The sequence below is a fragment of the Pollicipes pollicipes genome, unplaced genomic scaffold, assembly GCF_011947565.3.
Source record: "Pollicipes pollicipes isolate AB1234 unplaced genomic scaffold, Ppol_2.1 Scaffold_5724;HRSCAF=6776_pilon_pilon_pilon, whole genome shotgun sequence".
In the NCBI taxonomy this organism is placed as follows: Eukaryota; Metazoa; Arthropoda; class Thecostraca; order Pollicipedomorpha; family Pollicipedidae; genus Pollicipes; species Pollicipes pollicipes.
In genome coordinates, this window is record NW_023596746.1 from 32,897,876 (window position 1) to 32,915,705 (window position 17,830).

Genomic DNA, 17,830 nt, shown 5'->3' on the forward strand with positions numbered 1-17,830 from the left:
TAGCTAAGCCCACGTCTGGTGGGTATGGCTTAAAGAGACAGATCGCTGCTCACGACGTACCGCTTGTTTCTTTTCCCAGTTCTTCATGGCGTTTTTGTACTTCTCGAACTCGCTGCACCAGTCCGAGTAAATCTTCTGATAGTCCTGCGAAGAACACAACGCGATGCAGGTGGTCAATGTCGTGTTCAATTCCAAACTGCACATGAGTGGATGCCGACAACTAGGGCCCATGTGCCGAGTTCATAGGCTTGAAGGCATCAGCTACATGAGGCAAAACGGGCCCGCAGTATTTCACGAGCTAAAAGAAAAGTCACGGCCGATGCGAAGCAGTGATATTCAGCCGGCACGAATCACGCCAGATGCCTGATCAGGCAGCCACGGATGGCAATTTCATGTCATGTGCAAGGAAATCCCAGAGCATTCTGGTACTACAATAACTGTAACTGCCATATTAAGAAGCCTAACGCCGCGCTTTTAAAGCTCCTGGGGAGCGTGAAAGCCCATCCTATCTCAGCGTCTCCTCGTCTCCAGACACGCATGCACCGGTGATACGTATACAGCAACAGCCAGCTGTAAGACCTCTGAGGCACTCGGGGGGGGGGGGGGGCAGTCCAAGGTCGGTCCAAGGTCCAAGGTCCAAGGTCCAAGGGGGGGGGGCAGTCCAAGGGCGATGTTAAGATGCTGTACAACGTGGAGACCTGGCCATGCCAACAAATAATACATGCACATCGAATGCGATTGGGACAGAGTTAACGTTATCGTTAATAGCTGGTGTCATTCAGCCAACGTGCAGTACTTCCAAAAGTAAGATTTTTTTCGTACGGCTCATTACAGCTCCAGAAATAGAACGTTTTCAGGGTGGTTGGCGGAATTTTGGGAATCATGTCAATGTTTTGCACAACGCCCATCGGCGCAAACATGTTCAGAAACGGTGGACGGAGGAGAGTAACTACAAACATTGGAGCCCTTCACCCACGGGTAGCACAACCAGTCAACATACGACCGCACCGTAGCGAAAACAGGGGGTGAAATCTGAGCTATCACTGCCCACAGAGCTAGGCCATGCAGTGTGCAGCTGCCGACAGCGCTCGTCGATGTACGACTCCGCCTCCCGTCGGCTAAAGCCGCGACCTCGTCGGCACTCTTGCTGGGACCGCGCCTCCGGGGTCGGCGGCCTACGCGGGCGCCGAGCCGCATCTAGAGGACGCTATCGCACCAGGGAAAGACCGGCCACGAGCACAGCCACACCTGGACCAGCTCACGCCTGGGGACGCGAGCTTACCTGGGACCTGCGCTGTTTAGAACCGGAACGCTACCAAGGCTCGAGGTCGCCGCACATCAGGCTGATCGTGCCTGAATCCGAGGCGCTCCCGGAGCCGCCAGCCCCTGAGACTTGGGACAGCGACGCGCTGCTCGAGCCGTACCTGCGACTTGTCGGGCGCGGAGCAGCGGTGCACGTCCACCGTGATGATGTACTTGCAGAGAAGGTCGGTGCCCAGCTGCGCCTCGTAGGTGCCGGCGTCCTCCTCCTTAACGGTCAGCACGACCAGGCCGTTCTCCTGGGTGCGCACGTACTTCTCCGGGGTCCACTCGATCCTGCCGGGCGACACCGGTCGGCGCGGTCAGGGCGAGCGTGCTCGCGGCGGAACGATACGACATGGGAAGGCGGAGAGAGTGAAAACGGCACGCTCTCGCTCTGCATGTGTTTGTCACACCACCGACCGTGGTCAACCGTTGTACCTCGAGAGAAATCCCACGGGGTACTATGCACCTGGTAGGTTTCAGCTGCATTCATTACCGGCTTATCACGTTCTCTTACAAAACATGCAGGCGTCATTACCAATAATTATTGTCACAACTTCACATGACAATGATGGCAACTTCTACAAGCCATTTTCGTGGACTGCGGACCGAAAGTTTAAAAGTTTCGTCTCTTTCAGTTCACACAAGTATGGACGCTGGATACTAGCATCAGCAGCGGGTAAATATAACAGGGGACCAAAAAACCCATTAGTCTAGGCTGCAGCTTATGGCAAACCCCTAGTGTTTACGTAACATCCTTGCAAAGCCTTGCAGCTGTTCATTCCCAACGGACACGGCATCGGTTTACACAATTAGCAGAGCGGAAGCGACGGAATCGCCAGCTTGGTAAGTGTTCCAAGCCACGATCACTGGACGCTACGCAACCTAGCGCGTGCAATGACTAGCACAAACCAACTGCTATTGTAGCTAGAAAACATCATTCTTGATGGCAACCAAGCTTTAAGATTTCAGTAAACGCTAACAGGCATAAATATTGCTTTCAAAGTGCAATATTAAGATAACACGAATGACAGGTTTCTTGGATGACCTGAGCAGACCCCGCAGACATCCCTAACTCCTGCCGAGAGGACGCCAGGCCATGTCAAGGACCTCCCTCCCGCCCGTCATCCAGGCCTGGCCCCGCCTGGACGGCTAGACACTTCCTGCCGAGAGGACACCGAGCCATGCCAAGGACCTCCCTCCCGCCCGTTGTCCAGGGCTGGCCCCGCCTGGAGTGTTCGACACTTCCTGCAGAGAGGACACCAAGCAGGACACCGAACCATGCCAAGGACCTCCCTCCCGCCCGTCACCCAGGGCTAGCCCCGCCTGGAGTGTTCGACACTTCCTGCAGAGAGGACACCGAGCCATGCCAAGGACCTCCCTCCCGCCCGTCACCCAGGGCTGGCTCTGCCTGGAGTGTTCGACACTTCCTGCAGAGAGGACGCCGAGCCATGCCAAGGACCTCCCTCTCGCCCGTTGTCCAGGGCTGGCCCCGCCTGGAGTGCTCGACGCTTCCTGCAAGAGGACACCAAGCAGAGACCGAGCCATGCCAACCTCCCTCCCGCACGTCACCCAGGGCTGGCCCCGCCTGGAGTGTTCGACACTTCCTGCAGAGAGGACACCAAGCCATGCCAAGGACCTCCCTCCCGCCCGTTGTCCAGGGCTGGCCCCGCCTGGAGTGCTCGACGCTTCCTGCAGAGAGGACACCAAGCAGGAGACCGAGCCATGCCAAGGACCTCCCTCCCGCACGTCACCCAGGGCTGGCCCCGCCTGGAGTGTTCGACACTTCCTGCAGAGAGGACACCAAGCCATGCCAAGGACCTCCCTCCCGCCCGTCGTCCAGGCCTGGCCCCGTCTGGACTGCTGAACACTTCAGCGGGTAAAGCGGTACGTCCAGAGGCACGTACGGCAGTGGACAAGCAACAGGGCGCGGTATGCGCTACTGTGTCATGCAGCCTAAACACCAATTTGGGCGCAAAATAAGACTCGAAATCGTGGTAGACAGGAGAAAGCTAGCCAGAAGTGCCATTGCATATCGCAAACTTAGAAAAGCATGACAATGTTTCAACCTAATGTTTAATCAGTGGCAGAGGGTAATAAAAAAGCCCTTCGGTGAAATGTCCACGCTATCTCCAGCATTTCTGTCATTCCTTCCGTGATACCATGACATTTTTGGTCATTCTTTCATCACAACTGAACAATCGCCTGCTTGAACATTGCGCCGTATCCTGAGCAAGAACAAGAATCTTTCTCATACAAATGAAAGTAGGCCGCGCCCAAGGAGCGATTCATCGTTGTTTAGCGCCAGCGTCTCGCCCTCTCAGCCTTGATCTGTCGCCCAGCGGCGCTCGCTGCCCAGCCTCCGAGCGGCGCGTCTGTCGTCAGCTGTCTGAAGGGCCGCTCACCGGTGCCTGCCCCTCTCCTTGGTCCAAAGGTACCACGTGACCTGGCGCTGGTCGAGCGCGCGCGGCAGCTTGACGTCGCAGCCCAGGTGGAGCGACTGGCCCCAGGTGGCCGTCAGCTTCTTCTGCATGACCGAGCTGTCGCAGAGACCCGGCTCCGAGCTGGTCACGTCCTGCAGCAGCCTGGAGGCGAAGAGCGAACAGCAGCGATCAGCGCAGGCACCAGGGGGTTGGAGGGAGAAGTTGGTAGTCCAGATGGATAGTAGGGAATCGGTTCAGGGATCAGTGCGTGGACCAGTAGAAGAGTGATGACAGAGGCCCAGCGCAGCGGGTCGCAACAGGAGGCCAGCGCCAGAGTCGCTAAAAGCATCCAAACAATAGCTCCTACAGGGGGCCGCTCTGGGGGCCGGTGCAGGGATGTAGGCTAAAGGTCATTGCATGACGTCAGTGCAGGGGGCAGAAATAGGGTCGGCACAGAGTGTCGGCACAGGAGCCATCAGTGCACAGGTCAGCACTTATGTCAGTACAAGGACCGGTGCGGGGAATCAGTTCGAGGGATCAGTGCAGGAGCCAGTGCAGGGGTCCATACCGCAAATAAGCTGGGGTCAAGACAGGTCGTCGGACACTGTTGACAACAACCTTCACCGCAGGTGGCAGAACAAGGGCCAGACCATAGGGGTAACGCAGGAGGATAGCATAAAAAGACAGCCAAGGGATCCATACCGTACGCGAGGACGAGCACGGATCAACACAGGTGACGGGCACAGGGCTCAGCTCAGGTACCGGCACAAGCGGGACGACAGCACAGGTACCGACACAAGCGGGACGACAGCACAGGTAACGGCGCAAGCGGGCCGACAGCACAGGTACCGGCACAAGCGGGACGACAGCGCAGGTACCGGCACAAGCGGGACGACGCTGACCACACGGGTGTACGGGGCTCAACGCCAAGCGAGGCGCCCTCTGCATACACCACCTCCTCCACCCCCGATGCAGGCCCCTCCCGTGGTCCCCGCCCGCCACTCCCCACGCGGGGACGCCGCCGCCAGCTCCCCGTCTCCAGACGCAGCGGGCCTGACGTCGCTCCGGCAGCGTCGCACCCACCCAGGCGTGTAGGGCCGGCACACGTGCGCCGTCTTGTCCCAGCCGCAGTACGGGTCGTGTACGCAGCGCAGGCAGTTGTCGAAGCGGCCGTTGCACATCTCGAGCCGCACCTGGCGCAGCTGTGCGTCCGACGACGCGTACAGTGACTTGTGCTGCCGGCGGAGGCGGATGGGGGGGGGGGGGGGGGGGGGGGAAGGCGACGTCAGGCGACGGTCGCAGACGCGCGCGTATTGGCACCAAAGGGGCAGACACATCAGAGGGGTAGACAATGTGTAGCGCAGAGAGGCGCGCATGAAAAGGTGAAGCAGCGTGTGAATTAACAACGCTAAGCTCTGCGACACTCTACGAGCATGCCGATACCACCGGCTTCCAGCCTTTGATCATACATTGGCTGAAGACCTAGAACCAAGCAACTGAATGCAACAGCGGCCTTTGGTGTTTTTCGGGGGGGGGGGGGGAGGGCACCGAGCGATTTTGGTTTGCTCCACTCTCACCTGGAAAGAACAACGGTTTTACATTTGGTCGGTGTCACGGACTGTTTTCGTTCTCAGTTAATTGATACAAAGAATGTGGCAGCCCATGCTAATTCTATCAAGGTAGAATAAGTGCCCAAAGTTATTATGAAAATGCCTTGAGTGAGTCACAACCGAATGAGAGGCCAGCCCGAACTTCACACAGCGCATCCAGTCGTCTGATCACACGACGCCCAGTCATCAACAGCGCGTCGGCAGCGCATCGGGCCGGCCGCCACGCCCCGTGACGACGGGCATGCTCACCCGGCGAGAGAGCGCCATCTGGCGGATTGCCTCGGGCGCTGTGACCTGGAAGATGTCGAGCAGAGCCGCGTGCGAGGCGCCGCGAGCGTCGTACCACTCGGCGATCTTGTACACGTGGCCGTCGTCTGCAGCGGAGGCGCGTCAGCCGTTAGGTCCGCCGCCACGGCGATGGCGGAGGGGAAGGGAGGGAGGGAGGGAGGGAGGGAGGGAGGGAGGGGAGGGGAGGGAGGGAAACAAAGAAAGAGAGAGAGAGAGAGAGAGAGAGAGAGAGAGAGAGAGAGAGAGAGAGAGAGAGAGAGAGAGAGAGAGAGAGAGAGAGAGAGAGAGAGAGAGAGAGAGAGAGAGAGAGAGAGAGAGAGAGAGAGAGAGAGAGAGAGAGAGAGAGAGAGAGAGGAGAGAGAGAGAGAGAGAGAGAGAGAGAGAGAGAGAGAGAGAGAGAGAGAGAGAGAGAGAGAGAGAGAGAGAGAGAGAGAGAGAGAGAGAGAGAGAGAGAGAGAGAGAGAGAGAGAGAGAGAGAGAGAGAGAGAGAGAGAGAGAGAGAGAGAGAGAGAGGAGAGAGAGAGAGAGAGAGAGACGAGACGAGACGAGACGAGACGAGACGAGACGAGACGAGACGAGACGAGACGAGACGAGACGAGACGAGACGAGACGAGACGAGACGAGGAAGAAAGAGACGGGACAGCGAAACGGGACAGCGAGGCGGGACAGAGGCGAGCCAGAGAGGCGGGTGAGCTGCGATGACACACGCGAAGCCGCGTTCCGCTGGGGTACACAAATCCCTGAAGCGCGTCGTTATTGACTCGCCCGATGCACCCCACAACTGGTGACGCTCAGAATGACATGACAGGGATTTAGTACCAGATATATGATGCCCACGATGAGCGTCCTGTCGAAAGCCCGTCGCCCTTTAGAACGCTGCTCTCACCCCGCAACGAGTGGCAAAAGCCGTCACGTTAAAAACTCAGAACTACTTGGCTAAAAGGCTGGGACAAAAATATGTAATAGTTTGGACCACTCCGGTGATGCGGTCAGCGCCACCATAACAAACTGTGCGGGCACTAAGTTTCAACGGAACGCTGTTTGAGAAAATGATTCCTGCGATGCAGTATTTATTTTAAAGGTGCGTTTTTACGCTGGTGTCATTTCACCGCATGTGTGAAGTACCTTTGCTGAGCCAAATACGAAACAGGAGTACGATAAAGCACCATATGTGTTCCGAGAGAACGGCAACATGACACGCTACAACAAACTACACATTAATATGAAGGTGCCACCGTGCCCGGCCATGTTAAAGCCTGAGCCCGTGGCACGCAACGGCACACTGACAACGGAAATAGCGGCATCAAAGAATCCGCCCCGGAGCACTTTATGGCCTGGGGATGGGGGCATGCCCAAAAGTTTCGTAATTAAACCTGGCGCACGTTTCGAAAGAATGCAGACGATGGGGAGAAAGGCTGAAGATTGCCACCCAGGTTGCCTTCCAGCCTATCATGTACGATGTTCGCATGATACGAGTTTTATGATATGATTGCGTTCAAAGTGGGGACGGTAATTCGGATCCCGCTCTCCTATTCTGTATGAGGCGCGGCTGCGTGCAAACACCCGGCAGGCTCTTACAAAGTACATACATTAAGAAGTTAACAGTAAAAGTGCACCCTAGAACTGCAGGGCATCCAGGCAGGATAAAAGGCATATCGTGGTATTTGTACACGAAGACATGATGGCATGATAATACATAGCCAAACTTTTCTACTAAAAAAACAACACAGGCTGCGTTTCAAAGGCGCACCGGCTTAGACAGAAGAGCCAACCCGCGGGCCGACCTCTGACCCTGACGGGACGAGGTCAGGTCCAGGTGAGGTCAGGTGAGGTCAGGTGAAGTCAGGTGAGGTCAGGTTCACTCACTGGAGCCGGCGTAGTAGACGGTGTACTCGCGCTGGCTGCCGAAGCTGCCCGAGGTCACCTTGTCCACCACCACGTGTGTGAAGATGAGGTCGCGCTTGTAGAAGACGGGCTTGTTGTTGTTGTGCGCCACGGCGCCGTCCAGCAGCGGGTGGGACTGGATGAACGTCAGCACCGTATCTGGCGGCAGCGCGCGGCGTCACGCTCAGCATCAACATGACCGTAAACTACGATAACAAATACACTATTGCTCAAAGGAAAATAACATGTTCCACATCTGAGATGAGATCTCTGATCTGAGATGATTATCGCATCTGAGATGAGATAATCATCTGAGAGAGATCACAAGATGATGAAAGCCTGTAGTCATAATTCATAGCAGGCGCTATTTGAAGTGTTCGCGGGTTTCAAGCCGGCCAACGCGACACACATTATGTCTACATATAGGTAATCGAAGCTGTGCTGAAGACAGCGTTGGTGCGAGACGTATATCCCAACGCGGTTACATATTAAACGTGGTTATCACCGCAGCAACACGGTTACGCAGTTACGAATAATCTAAAATGATGTCCTCTCCAGCATGCCTAAAATACCACGCATATTGAGAACAATCACGAGCAAGCCATCGGCTCTAGCAGCTAAAGCCTGCCTTACATTCATTCCTCTGGGGAATATCACATATTCTGGGCCGTTCAAACAACATAACTGAAAAACATTGGAACTGAAGTGGAATATTTTTCAGGCCCACAAAAACAAGCCGCGACCAGCATTCTGCCATATGCTAGCCGAGCCCAAACAAAGCCTCACTCCGCTCCCGCCGAGTGGGCGCCAGCACGCAGCTTCTGGCATTCAAAAGAGGTTCAAGCTAATATTTCGGACCAATATCAGACCACTTAGAGCCGAAAAATTGCCGCAGGCCAGGCCCAAAACAACACTGCCGAGCTGTGCGGAACAATAACTGTAGCCGCTCAGCGCCGCGGCCCGACCAGCGCATTCATTTTCCAGATGCTGGCTCACCGCGTACGCTTTGTTTGCTCAGCCCCCAGGCGTTCCAAAACTCCAACTAATCTTACGTTTTTGATGTAAGTTGGACGGCCGAGGCGGCCGGTAATGCAGGAAATTGGTAGACTAAGCCAGTCAGGGGCTAAATCGTACAGAACGGTTTGTGTTGCATGATTGACCAATGATTGTTAGAACGCCATCGGGAAATTATTGGTACGATAAACGCGCACACAAATAAGCTTGATGCAAGAAGAGAACATTACCACGATGTCTGCCGAAAATCGTGACCAGTTGGGGACAATTCTCAGGCACGATGAAATACAGACTTTTGATGATGGATTTCAGTGCAAGCCAGGTATGAGACTGAGATAGAAACAGAGACAACGACAGAGGGAAAGAGAGTAATGTTGAAGGAATGGAACATATTGGAATATGGGATGCATGAGCATGGAACACTCGCCGGCCGAGTTTGGGCGTCGCTATGAGCATCCTTCCTGGTATCGTGAGAGAGCAGTGTACTGCGAGGGCAAGGCCATGAACCTCCGTCCCGGTGTCCGGTATCTCAGTGCATCTTCCTGCCCGAGTCTGGATGTCGCTGCGAACCTCCGTCCCGCCGATGTATTTGTGCATTCCCCGGACAGAGCCCCGGTGCGAGCGAGTCGCTTTCCTCGTGCCAGACGTGTGGGGAGTTCACCCGGCGAAGTGCCTACCGTGTCTGGTGTGGGGACATTCACCCGGCTGCTTCTGAGTATCGCCGTGGTATCGTGGGCGGGGTGTTTACCTGGCAGCGTCTGTGTGTCATTGACACACTGTCCAGGCCGCGGCTCCGGCACCGAAGACCGGCTGACCGGCAGCCAGGCCGAGCTGGACGTCTTCTGTTCCTTGAACTTGCCGTCGAACGCCGCCTGCGGGCACGGCGCCCGGTCAGCGGATCGGCCCCGGTCGACAGGTCACGTCCGGACGCCGATCAAACATTCACGGCCGGCGGCCGGCCGGCCCCGAGGCCCTCGGCTGCCGCCGCCGCGTGAAACTTGGATGGGCCACGTCGGCCGGCGAAACGCGCTCTTCCCCGAGGAGAGCCGCCGTCGAGTCGCAGTCAATTGTGCGGAGCGGGGAGAGGGCACCGCCGATGCACCGGCGACGCGATGGGTCAAGGGGCAGCGGGGTCACGGCTGTGGCGCAACGCGCGGACATCTCACGTGCGTCACGAACGGGGGTAGTGCGGGTCAACGTACAAGATCACACCCGCTGCAGACATTTCGCGTGCCGTTTACGCGGTCAGCCCGGCTGTGACGGCGGGCGCCGTCTGTGCTGACGCCCGGCACAGTGGTCCCGCAGAGCGCATCCACGCACGCGCGCCGCGCGGCCATCGCGGCGCGGCACTGCGTTCGGCGGTAGGCCCGGCGCGGCGACATTACTCGCCTGGATGTCGCGCAGCGTGAAGGAGCAGACGGCCGAGCCCATCAGGCCGTTCATGGACGTGGTGAACACGGCGTAGAACTGCGTGTCGTCACCGGGCACTTTGTAGATGGACTCTGCGAACATCGGGCATGGACGTCGGGACACGGAAAGCGTATATTCGCTGGCTGTCGCACCAACAGCTGAGCCGATGACACCAGAAGGCGACCATGTCGGAGCGCTGCAGGCGGCGAGATCTTACACGAGAATGCTTCTCACAGGCCAATATATTCAGATTTCAGGGCAACTGTGTGCATTACGTATGCCAAGATTGTGCACCCCTACGGTGCAATGAGTAAAGCCACATATGCACCGGCTACGAGCGATGTATAACCTCTAATCAAGCCAAACCCCACGGCCACCTCCAGCCCACCCGGCCCTGCTCCACTCCACCTGTCCGCCGCCCCGCCCTGACCCGGCGGCGCCGGCCGGTCGGGTGCCGTGTCGCCGCGCGCGCTGTCACCGATGGGACGGCGGCGACGTCCGGCGGCCGCGATTTGGGACGGCGCCGGCCAGATCAATGCGGCTGGAGCCTGCGGCCCGCGCGCCATAGCCTGACCGCGCCGCATAACGGCGCAGCAATCGGGCAGGGCCGCCATAACCGGCCGGCGCCGCCGGCTGCGCCCCCGGCTAATGGGGCCCGCGCAGGGAACAGGCCGCCAAAGCGGTGCCGTACCGGTGCCGCCCGACTCAGGGGCGCCGGCACGGTACCTCGTCGCAGGGCACCGACACAGCACAGCCCACCACAGAGGGGCACCCGCCACAGGAGCATCGGGGCAGTGCCGGCCGCCCGAGACATCGGGGCAGCACCAGTAAACACAGAGGAGGGGCGTGGCGCCAACTCGGCGTTATAAGTGTACAGCACAACATTGTCAACGTGCTTCTGCCGCTAGGTCACGCACGCGGCTGATCTCCAGTGAGACTCTGAATTAGGGGACTCCCAACACCCGACGTACCCATCCCCAGCCAAACGTTACTCCCAATTTGGCACATGAGTGCATCACATGGCCCCCTACCTTTCAGTGCCTCTCCGTCGCCATCGCGTGCGATCCTGCAGAGCCGCCAAAGCCACGGCTCGCCCCTGCCCCTCCGGCGCCGGAGACGATAGGGAGACGAGGACGGGTAGACGACAGGGAGACGCGGACAGGTAGACGACAGGGAGACGACAGGGAGACACGACAGGGAGACGACAGGGCGACGACAAGGAGACGCGGACAGGTAGACGACAGGGAGACGACAGGAGCGACAGGAGACGACAGGAGACGCGGACAGGTAGACGACAGGGAGACGACAGGGAGACGACAGGGAGACGACAAGGAGACGGACAGGTAGACGACAGGGAGACGACAGGAAGACGACAGGGAGACGACAAGGAGACGACAAGGAGACGCGGACAGGTAGACGACAGGAGACGACAGGGAGACGCGGACGGGGAAACGACAAGGAGACGACAGAGAGACGCAGACAGGAAGACGACAGGGAGACGACAAGGAGACGCGGCAACAGGAGCGTCAGCGCGAGCCGCAGCCCTCGCGGCGGCACGGGGGACGCGGCCGTCTCCCTGCGCTTCAGCGCGCGCGCCGCTCGGGACAAACGTGCCACTCGGTCGCGCCTCGCGCTCGACCACACACGGACCCTAGCCAAAGCGAGTCCGACTGCAGTGTCCCGAACCGAGGCCCGAGGCGGACGCCGCCCCTTGGCGACGATCAAAGCGGCGACAAATTTCAATGGCCAGGCGACCACCGAGATGGCCAGGCGATACTCACGGATTTCGTTGAAGTAGAACGGGAACTCGCCCGGGATAGAGCAGTTGAGCCGCGCCTTGATGTACGTGGCCCAGTTCTGGTTCAGGATGTTCTTGCCGCCAGTGTCCTTCTTGCAGACGCGTGCCACCCTGCAAACAGGACGTGACGGGTGTACTCGCTTCTATGGCGTCCCAGCCTGCGGTCCCGGGTGAGTGAAGGTGGGTTCGGAGCCGGCGGCCGAGGCGAAGGCGACGCCTGGCTGGGAGGCAAACAGGACGCGACGGATGTGATCGCTTCTATGGCGTCCCAGCCTACGGTCCCGGGTGAGTGAAGGTAGGTTCGGAGCCGGCGGCCGAGGCGAAGGCGACGCCTGACTGGGAGGCAAATGCAGCTCTTGGAGCGTACTCTGTCTTGATGTCATGTCAGCCACGTGACAGTGTGTGTGTGTGGGGGGGGGGGGGGGGGGGCAGCCTGGTGAGCCGGAATCGTTTTAAACAGCCCGTTGTTCGGTCGTGCGCAAGCAGGTTGACTTTCTGTCTTTTCCCGGCGAGTTGGCGGTGACCGTCCATCTTGCCGAAACGAGCAGCCGAGAATGTTTATGCGCCATGCCTGCTCCAAACAACTGCGAATGGTCTGCCCATTCAGACAATAGATTTTCGCATAGTACGCATGCGTAAGAATGCGTGTGGGCCATACATACATTTCGCATGCTATCCAACGCATATCAATCGAGATTCGGACACAGCTGGTCGGCTCGACTCTGATCAGCCGTCACCGCCTATTCGCGGGTGGCGGGTGTTCTCCTCCCTCCGTACCGCCGTCGGGCAGCCATCTACGTCACCCGATCACCCGTGTCACCGCAGCTGAATCCCTCCCACAGGCGGCCACGTGGCGGCGTGGCGTGCTGCGCTTAATGGCGCCGGCAAATTAACCTATTGGAGCAGCGGTGCCGCGGCAAACCCGGACATCTGGACAGAGCAGGACGGCAACAGCGCCTAATAGACGTCCGACGCCCGCAGGGCCGCCGGTGGCGCCGCCCTGTCGGCACTGAACACAGCTAGCGGAAAGGGGTGCAGGTCGGCCCGGGCAAAAGCCCTCAACGGTGACAGTGGTCTGAGGCGCGATGGTGCGTATGCTACGAAAGAACAGAGTAAATGTATGGAGAAGGATGACTACGGTAATTGACTAGCGTAGTTAAAAACCGGCGTACGTCTCCTTAATCCGACAACAAGGAAAAAGAACGGAGATTCTTAAATCAACGCCCGTACAAGTATTAGATTGTTTGACGCGTCATAATTGTTTCGTGTCAAATTTGACGTAGCAATCTTGTTTTTACGCACAAGACGATAACTTCTACAAAATCAATGCAGGAAAGAGGAGATTTCATAACATCAGCGTCGGCAGTGGCTTACATTTTGAGAAGTACAAGACGATGTCTTAATTAACGTCGTTTTCTGACAGCGAGCACAAAGAAATCAACACGGAACTTCCTTCACGATTATATTATGTAGGCGCCCTTAAAATATATGCTAGCGTCCCTAAAACGTCAAAAGCAACACAGTTACACGCACAGACTCCATGGCATTGGCTGGTGGACAAGATTGCTGTTAACAGAGAAGCCACCATCTCCCACCTCGAGTAGATGGCCTTTCCGCAGTTGATGTACTCCAGTGCCGTCTCGCGGAAGAAGAAGTACACGTACTCGCCGATGTCGTATGAGGCGACAAAGTTAGGCTCTGCGAGAGGAGGCGATCTCTGAGCGTCTGCACGAAGGGTGAACTCCTACCTGACCTGACTGCATCTCCGTGCGACCGACCACGGGCAGCCAGCTCCCGCCGCAGACCGCCTGTCGCGGGTTATACGGGAGCTGAGCTGGAGGTGAGCTGAGATACGGGAGCTGAGCAGCGGCGTGGCAGCGAGCCGGCCCACGACCAGTGCCTTAGCCAGGTCGTAATATGCTAGGTCGGTGATAGTGCCACCAGGGTCCCAGCCGTTTACGCTGATAGTAGGCAGCACGAGTAGAACGAATTTCAACATGGGGAGTCACCAAGAAGTCTTTAGTTTTTGGCAGAAGGGTTTAAAACGAAGACTTTCTGGGGGCTATATACGCAATACTTGAAGTATGCCTGGTAAATAACTGCAAACAGGACTATCCATCATTGACATACGGAAAGACAATAAAAAAATGCAGGCAGACAAATAAGGGAATACAAATGAGTCGGCACGTAATAACAATGGCCTATCTTGAATAAAATAGACGGGCCGTACGTTTACCATTCCAAACCATATCACTAGGCAATTTGCCCTCGACATATTTTCCTCCAAGACCTCAATGCAGCTTTCACACCAAGGCCGGCAGAAACAATGTTGTAACGCAGGCGGATTGTAATCCACAAAAAGCACGTACTTGTCTTTCGCTCAGCCGGGGCAAAAGTGGCGAAAGTTTCAAGATCTAAGCGAACGTGTATTGATCCAAAATGCAAATAGCCAAGAAACTTCATGGGTTGTTGGATCCGAATTCGATTCCCGATGCAACGTATACTCCGAAGCACCTGTGACATAATTTGTCTACAAAGGCAGCTGAAGAGCGGTTATAGGTGGGAAAAGTTAGCTTCTGCCAGCAATGCTATTTTCCAGAACACGTTAAAAAAAGATGATATGAGCAGTTAGATTGCGTTGCTGATAAGTACACTGTGATTGCACGATCACAGCAATCTTTGTGATGGCTGATTGCACTCCATATTTCCAAAGCAATCAGAACAGCTTCTCCAAAAAGCCACCGTCGACCACATCCCGCCCCGCCAGCAGCCGCTACTCACTGTCGAGCCACTTGCTGTCGTACTTGATGGTGCGCTTGAACATGAACTCGCGCCGCTTGGTGGTGAGGTTGTAGAGGTCGGTGCGGAAGATGACGTTGTCGGCCTTGGTGAACTCGGCCACGGTGCCCGAGTAGAGGCCGGCCAGGCCGCCCGGGTTGCCGTGCTCCACCCAGACTGCCGTCGAGTTGTCGTCCGGGTCGAACGGACACTTGGCGATGCCGTTGCCGATGCCCGGCACAAACTCGGTGCGAGGCAGGTTGGTCAGGTTGGCCTGCGGGCGGAGCGGCGCGGTGTGAGGTGCGCGAGGGACGAGCCATGCACGCGGAGCTGCGGTCCCGTTCCCTCACGTTTGAGCGTGCGGAGAGGTCATACAAAACGTCATCCAGCGCGCAACATGCCGAGCGCCTAGTGGCCGCTTTGTTTCGACGCTGTATGAGGATGGTGCATTTGTTCGGGCCGTTAGCTGGGAGGGATAAGCAGAGAGGAATGAGGAACAACGGGGACTCACAAGATCCTCTTGTCTGGACACTCGGTGGGTCTGCTCCGATCGCATGTGTGTGTGTGCGTGTGGAGGGGAGGGGGATATGCGGTTTAGATCAAACATCCCAGCCTCAACAAGGCTGCACAGTATCGTGGCTCGGAAAACGTCAAAATTCAATCGGTTGCAATAGTCAAGTTCCGCGTGCACGGCAAGGGGCATGACGGGTGAATGCAGGCAAACACTTAATGGTGGAAGACTTGAGTTTGCAGACAGGGGATGCTGTATACACAGAGGTCCCTTCCTCCAGCATAGCTTATCAGGCTGATACTAGATGACAACCTTCGTCCTGATCATAAAACAGTGCTGGGCCGAGTCCCTACACAGATCGAATGGCGCCACTTTAATTACATGCGGCAGCAATCCTCACACCAAGTGGTGCCGCCCAGCAAGTTAACGGCCACATGGGTTGAGTACCCCATTCCAATCTCGACTCGGCGGACGTCATTGGCGAACAAGACTCGCACATCGAGCCTTCCGCCGAAAGCGCGAGAGCACCAGCCACACTGACGCCCGCCCTGCCGCTGCCGGCGAGTCTCCGGCGGCCGGCCAAACTGGACCGGCTGGGCGGCCGGCTCGTTAACCGTAAACGGCCGACAGCGGATGTCGCCCGTCGTTCATGGCGCCGCAGCGTCCGCTGTTTGTTACGAGCGGCCGTCGCGTCCGACGGGCGTCACCGCCGCCTGCCGACGGGGCCCGGGGTGCCGCGCGCCGGCCGGAGGGTCGGCCGCCGCTCGGGCGCGATGAAGGCCCGACCAGCGGCGCCGCGTCGGTAGGCGCCCCCGACCAACCCCGACCGGTCAGCACCGCGCCGGGAAGCGCCGCCGCCCGTGGTGCGGCACGTTTCATCGCAACCCAGGCCGCAATACGGATTTAGGACGTTTTTGTTCTAGTTCTGGTGATAGGCGCTACACGACCTACCGGCGAATGTAACTCGGATCACTTGCGGCAGCGGGCTCGCGTCATGCGCTACCGCACTCCGCCGCTGTGGACGCGGGACAGTACCAGCTCGTGGTGTGGAGATGGACTGGCAAACATCCCCATTACCGGCCTGGTCACCCCAGACCACTCAGGCTCTTCTCCCCTCGTAGATGTCGCGACCAAACGCACGTGATCGCCTTTCGCCACTTCTCCTCCGCTTGAGCTGACAGTTCGGCGACTCCTCGCCGCATTGTTCGCCGGCGCTCGCCTCGCCCCCACCCCCTCCCTCCCCCCTTCGGAAGTCGCGTCGGTGTCGGGCCCACGGCGGCCACAATCATGGTGAGAGTCGCCCCGGGGCCCCTCGCGGCCAGACGAGCCACATCCCGCACCCTAGACGAGATTCATCCCGCGTCGTTTGCGGCGCGCCCGCGACAGGCGCGGCGCGCAGCCGCCTGTAAAAACGGCCGGCGGCGCCGGCGGCGGCACACTCGCCGCGATTTCCCCCAGGACGCCGCCGACCGCTTTATAGATTTTCGCCGTGGAATATCTAATCGCGCAGAAATCCCAACTATCGTCGTTTACGTCTGCCTTGTGATTTACGCCGGCTTTGGCCGGCTTTAATATCTAAATTGAAAGCGCGGTCAGCCGCCTGTGGACCACAGGAGACGGACGACGGCTCTCGGACCGGCGGTCCTGCCACTGTCCCTGCCGAGCACCACTCCCGACGCGAGACAGACGGCCGCCGGCACGGGCCCGAGCTGGCACAAGCACAGTGGGCGCCTCCGAGCGCCCGTACCGTCAGCGCGTTTGTGAAGCGCGTGCGTGGAGGTGCGTTGGTGGTGCGGTGGTCGTAGTATGTACGCTTGGGGTGTGGAGCGGTGGTTCGCTCTAGTGCATTCAGCTGGTTAATCCTGCTCTGTAGAATACTGCGTTGACTGTGAAACAATGCACGTCACGTGGATGATTTGATGCAAGCACGTTTGAGAAAACCTAGGAAGATATGAGCGTCATCTGCACCCAACGATACCGCCAGAAAAATTATCAGAGTCTCGCAACACGAACCGTAACAGAAAAAAATCGATGCCATAAAAAGAATCTCGCCATCCGCATGCAGCAGCCACTCGCGGAATCCTCTCCCCGTCTCCCGGGAAGCGAACATGCTCGAGACATCAATCCGTAGGCGTTCTGAGAGCCGGCCCGGCAGCCCCTGGAGGCCGGCCTCCCCGGGGCTCCATCGGGCCTCCGGCGGCAGGCCCATTCGTCTGCCAGACTGACAGACCCAAATCGGCTGGCCGGCCCACTAACTATTCAGGGCACACAGCCGGGTGTCTGGAGCAGGGCCTAATGAGTTACGCCTTGCCGGTTTCACAAAGCGGCGGCGCGCCGGCCGGACGCGGCTGCTCCGGCCGGGCGGTTGACCCGAGAGGGGACGCAATCATGCGGACGTGGCGGCACGTGCCGCGCTGAGGCAAGCGGGGCGTGCCGGCGGCGGCCGCTCGCGTCGGGTGATGGCGAATTTGGTGGCCGTGCATCACCTCCATGAATGATGTGGACCGCCATGCATACTCTGTTGTTTTCCTGACGTCTGACGATAACGGCGCAGCTCGCGAGGGTGGGATGCCAAGCCGCCGCGGACGGTGGGCGCGTTCGTCGGCCGAGGGCTTCCAATCTGGCGCCGGCGCCGTGTCATCAAACGTGTCATCAGACGTGTCATCAGACGTGTCATCAGACGGACGGCGTCGAAGGGTCCTCATCAGCCGCTCGCCGCCGGCCGCGGCCGTCACAGGCCGACGCGCTGGTCGTGGGCCGGCCGCCGAGGAGATGGATGGGGCGCCGTTGTCGCGTCAGCGCCGGGAGTGAG

The 17,830-nt window shown here is 58.3% G+C and overlaps 1 protein-coding gene across 2 annotated transcripts in view; it reads right to left on the minus strand.

Annotated features, from left to right (window-relative positions):
* LOC119102330 (semaphorin-2A) overlaps positions 1-17,830 on the minus strand; it is a 97,522-nt gene that overhangs the window by 1,345 nt on the left and 78,347 nt on the right. For both annotated transcript variants that reach the window (XM_037225699.1, XM_037225697.1), the window contains exons 7-17: positions 14,511-14,781; positions 13,325-13,427; positions 11,713-11,840; positions 9,911-10,023; positions 9,270-9,393; positions 7,490-7,666; positions 5,585-5,709; positions 4,809-4,960; positions 3,708-3,887; positions 1,425-1,596; positions 61-144 (exon numbers count right to left, since the gene is read on the minus strand). In XM_037225699.1, coding sequence (XP_037081594.1) covers positions 61-144; positions 1,425-1,596; positions 3,708-3,887; positions 4,809-4,960; positions 5,585-5,709; positions 7,490-7,666; positions 9,270-9,393; positions 9,911-10,023; positions 11,713-11,840; positions 13,325-13,427; positions 14,511-14,781 — 1,629 coding nt within the window. The remainder of the gene's footprint in view (positions 1-60; positions 145-1,424; positions 1,597-3,707; positions 3,888-4,808; positions 4,961-5,584; positions 5,710-7,489; positions 7,667-9,269; positions 9,394-9,910; positions 10,024-11,712; positions 11,841-13,324; positions 13,428-14,510; positions 14,782-17,830) is intronic.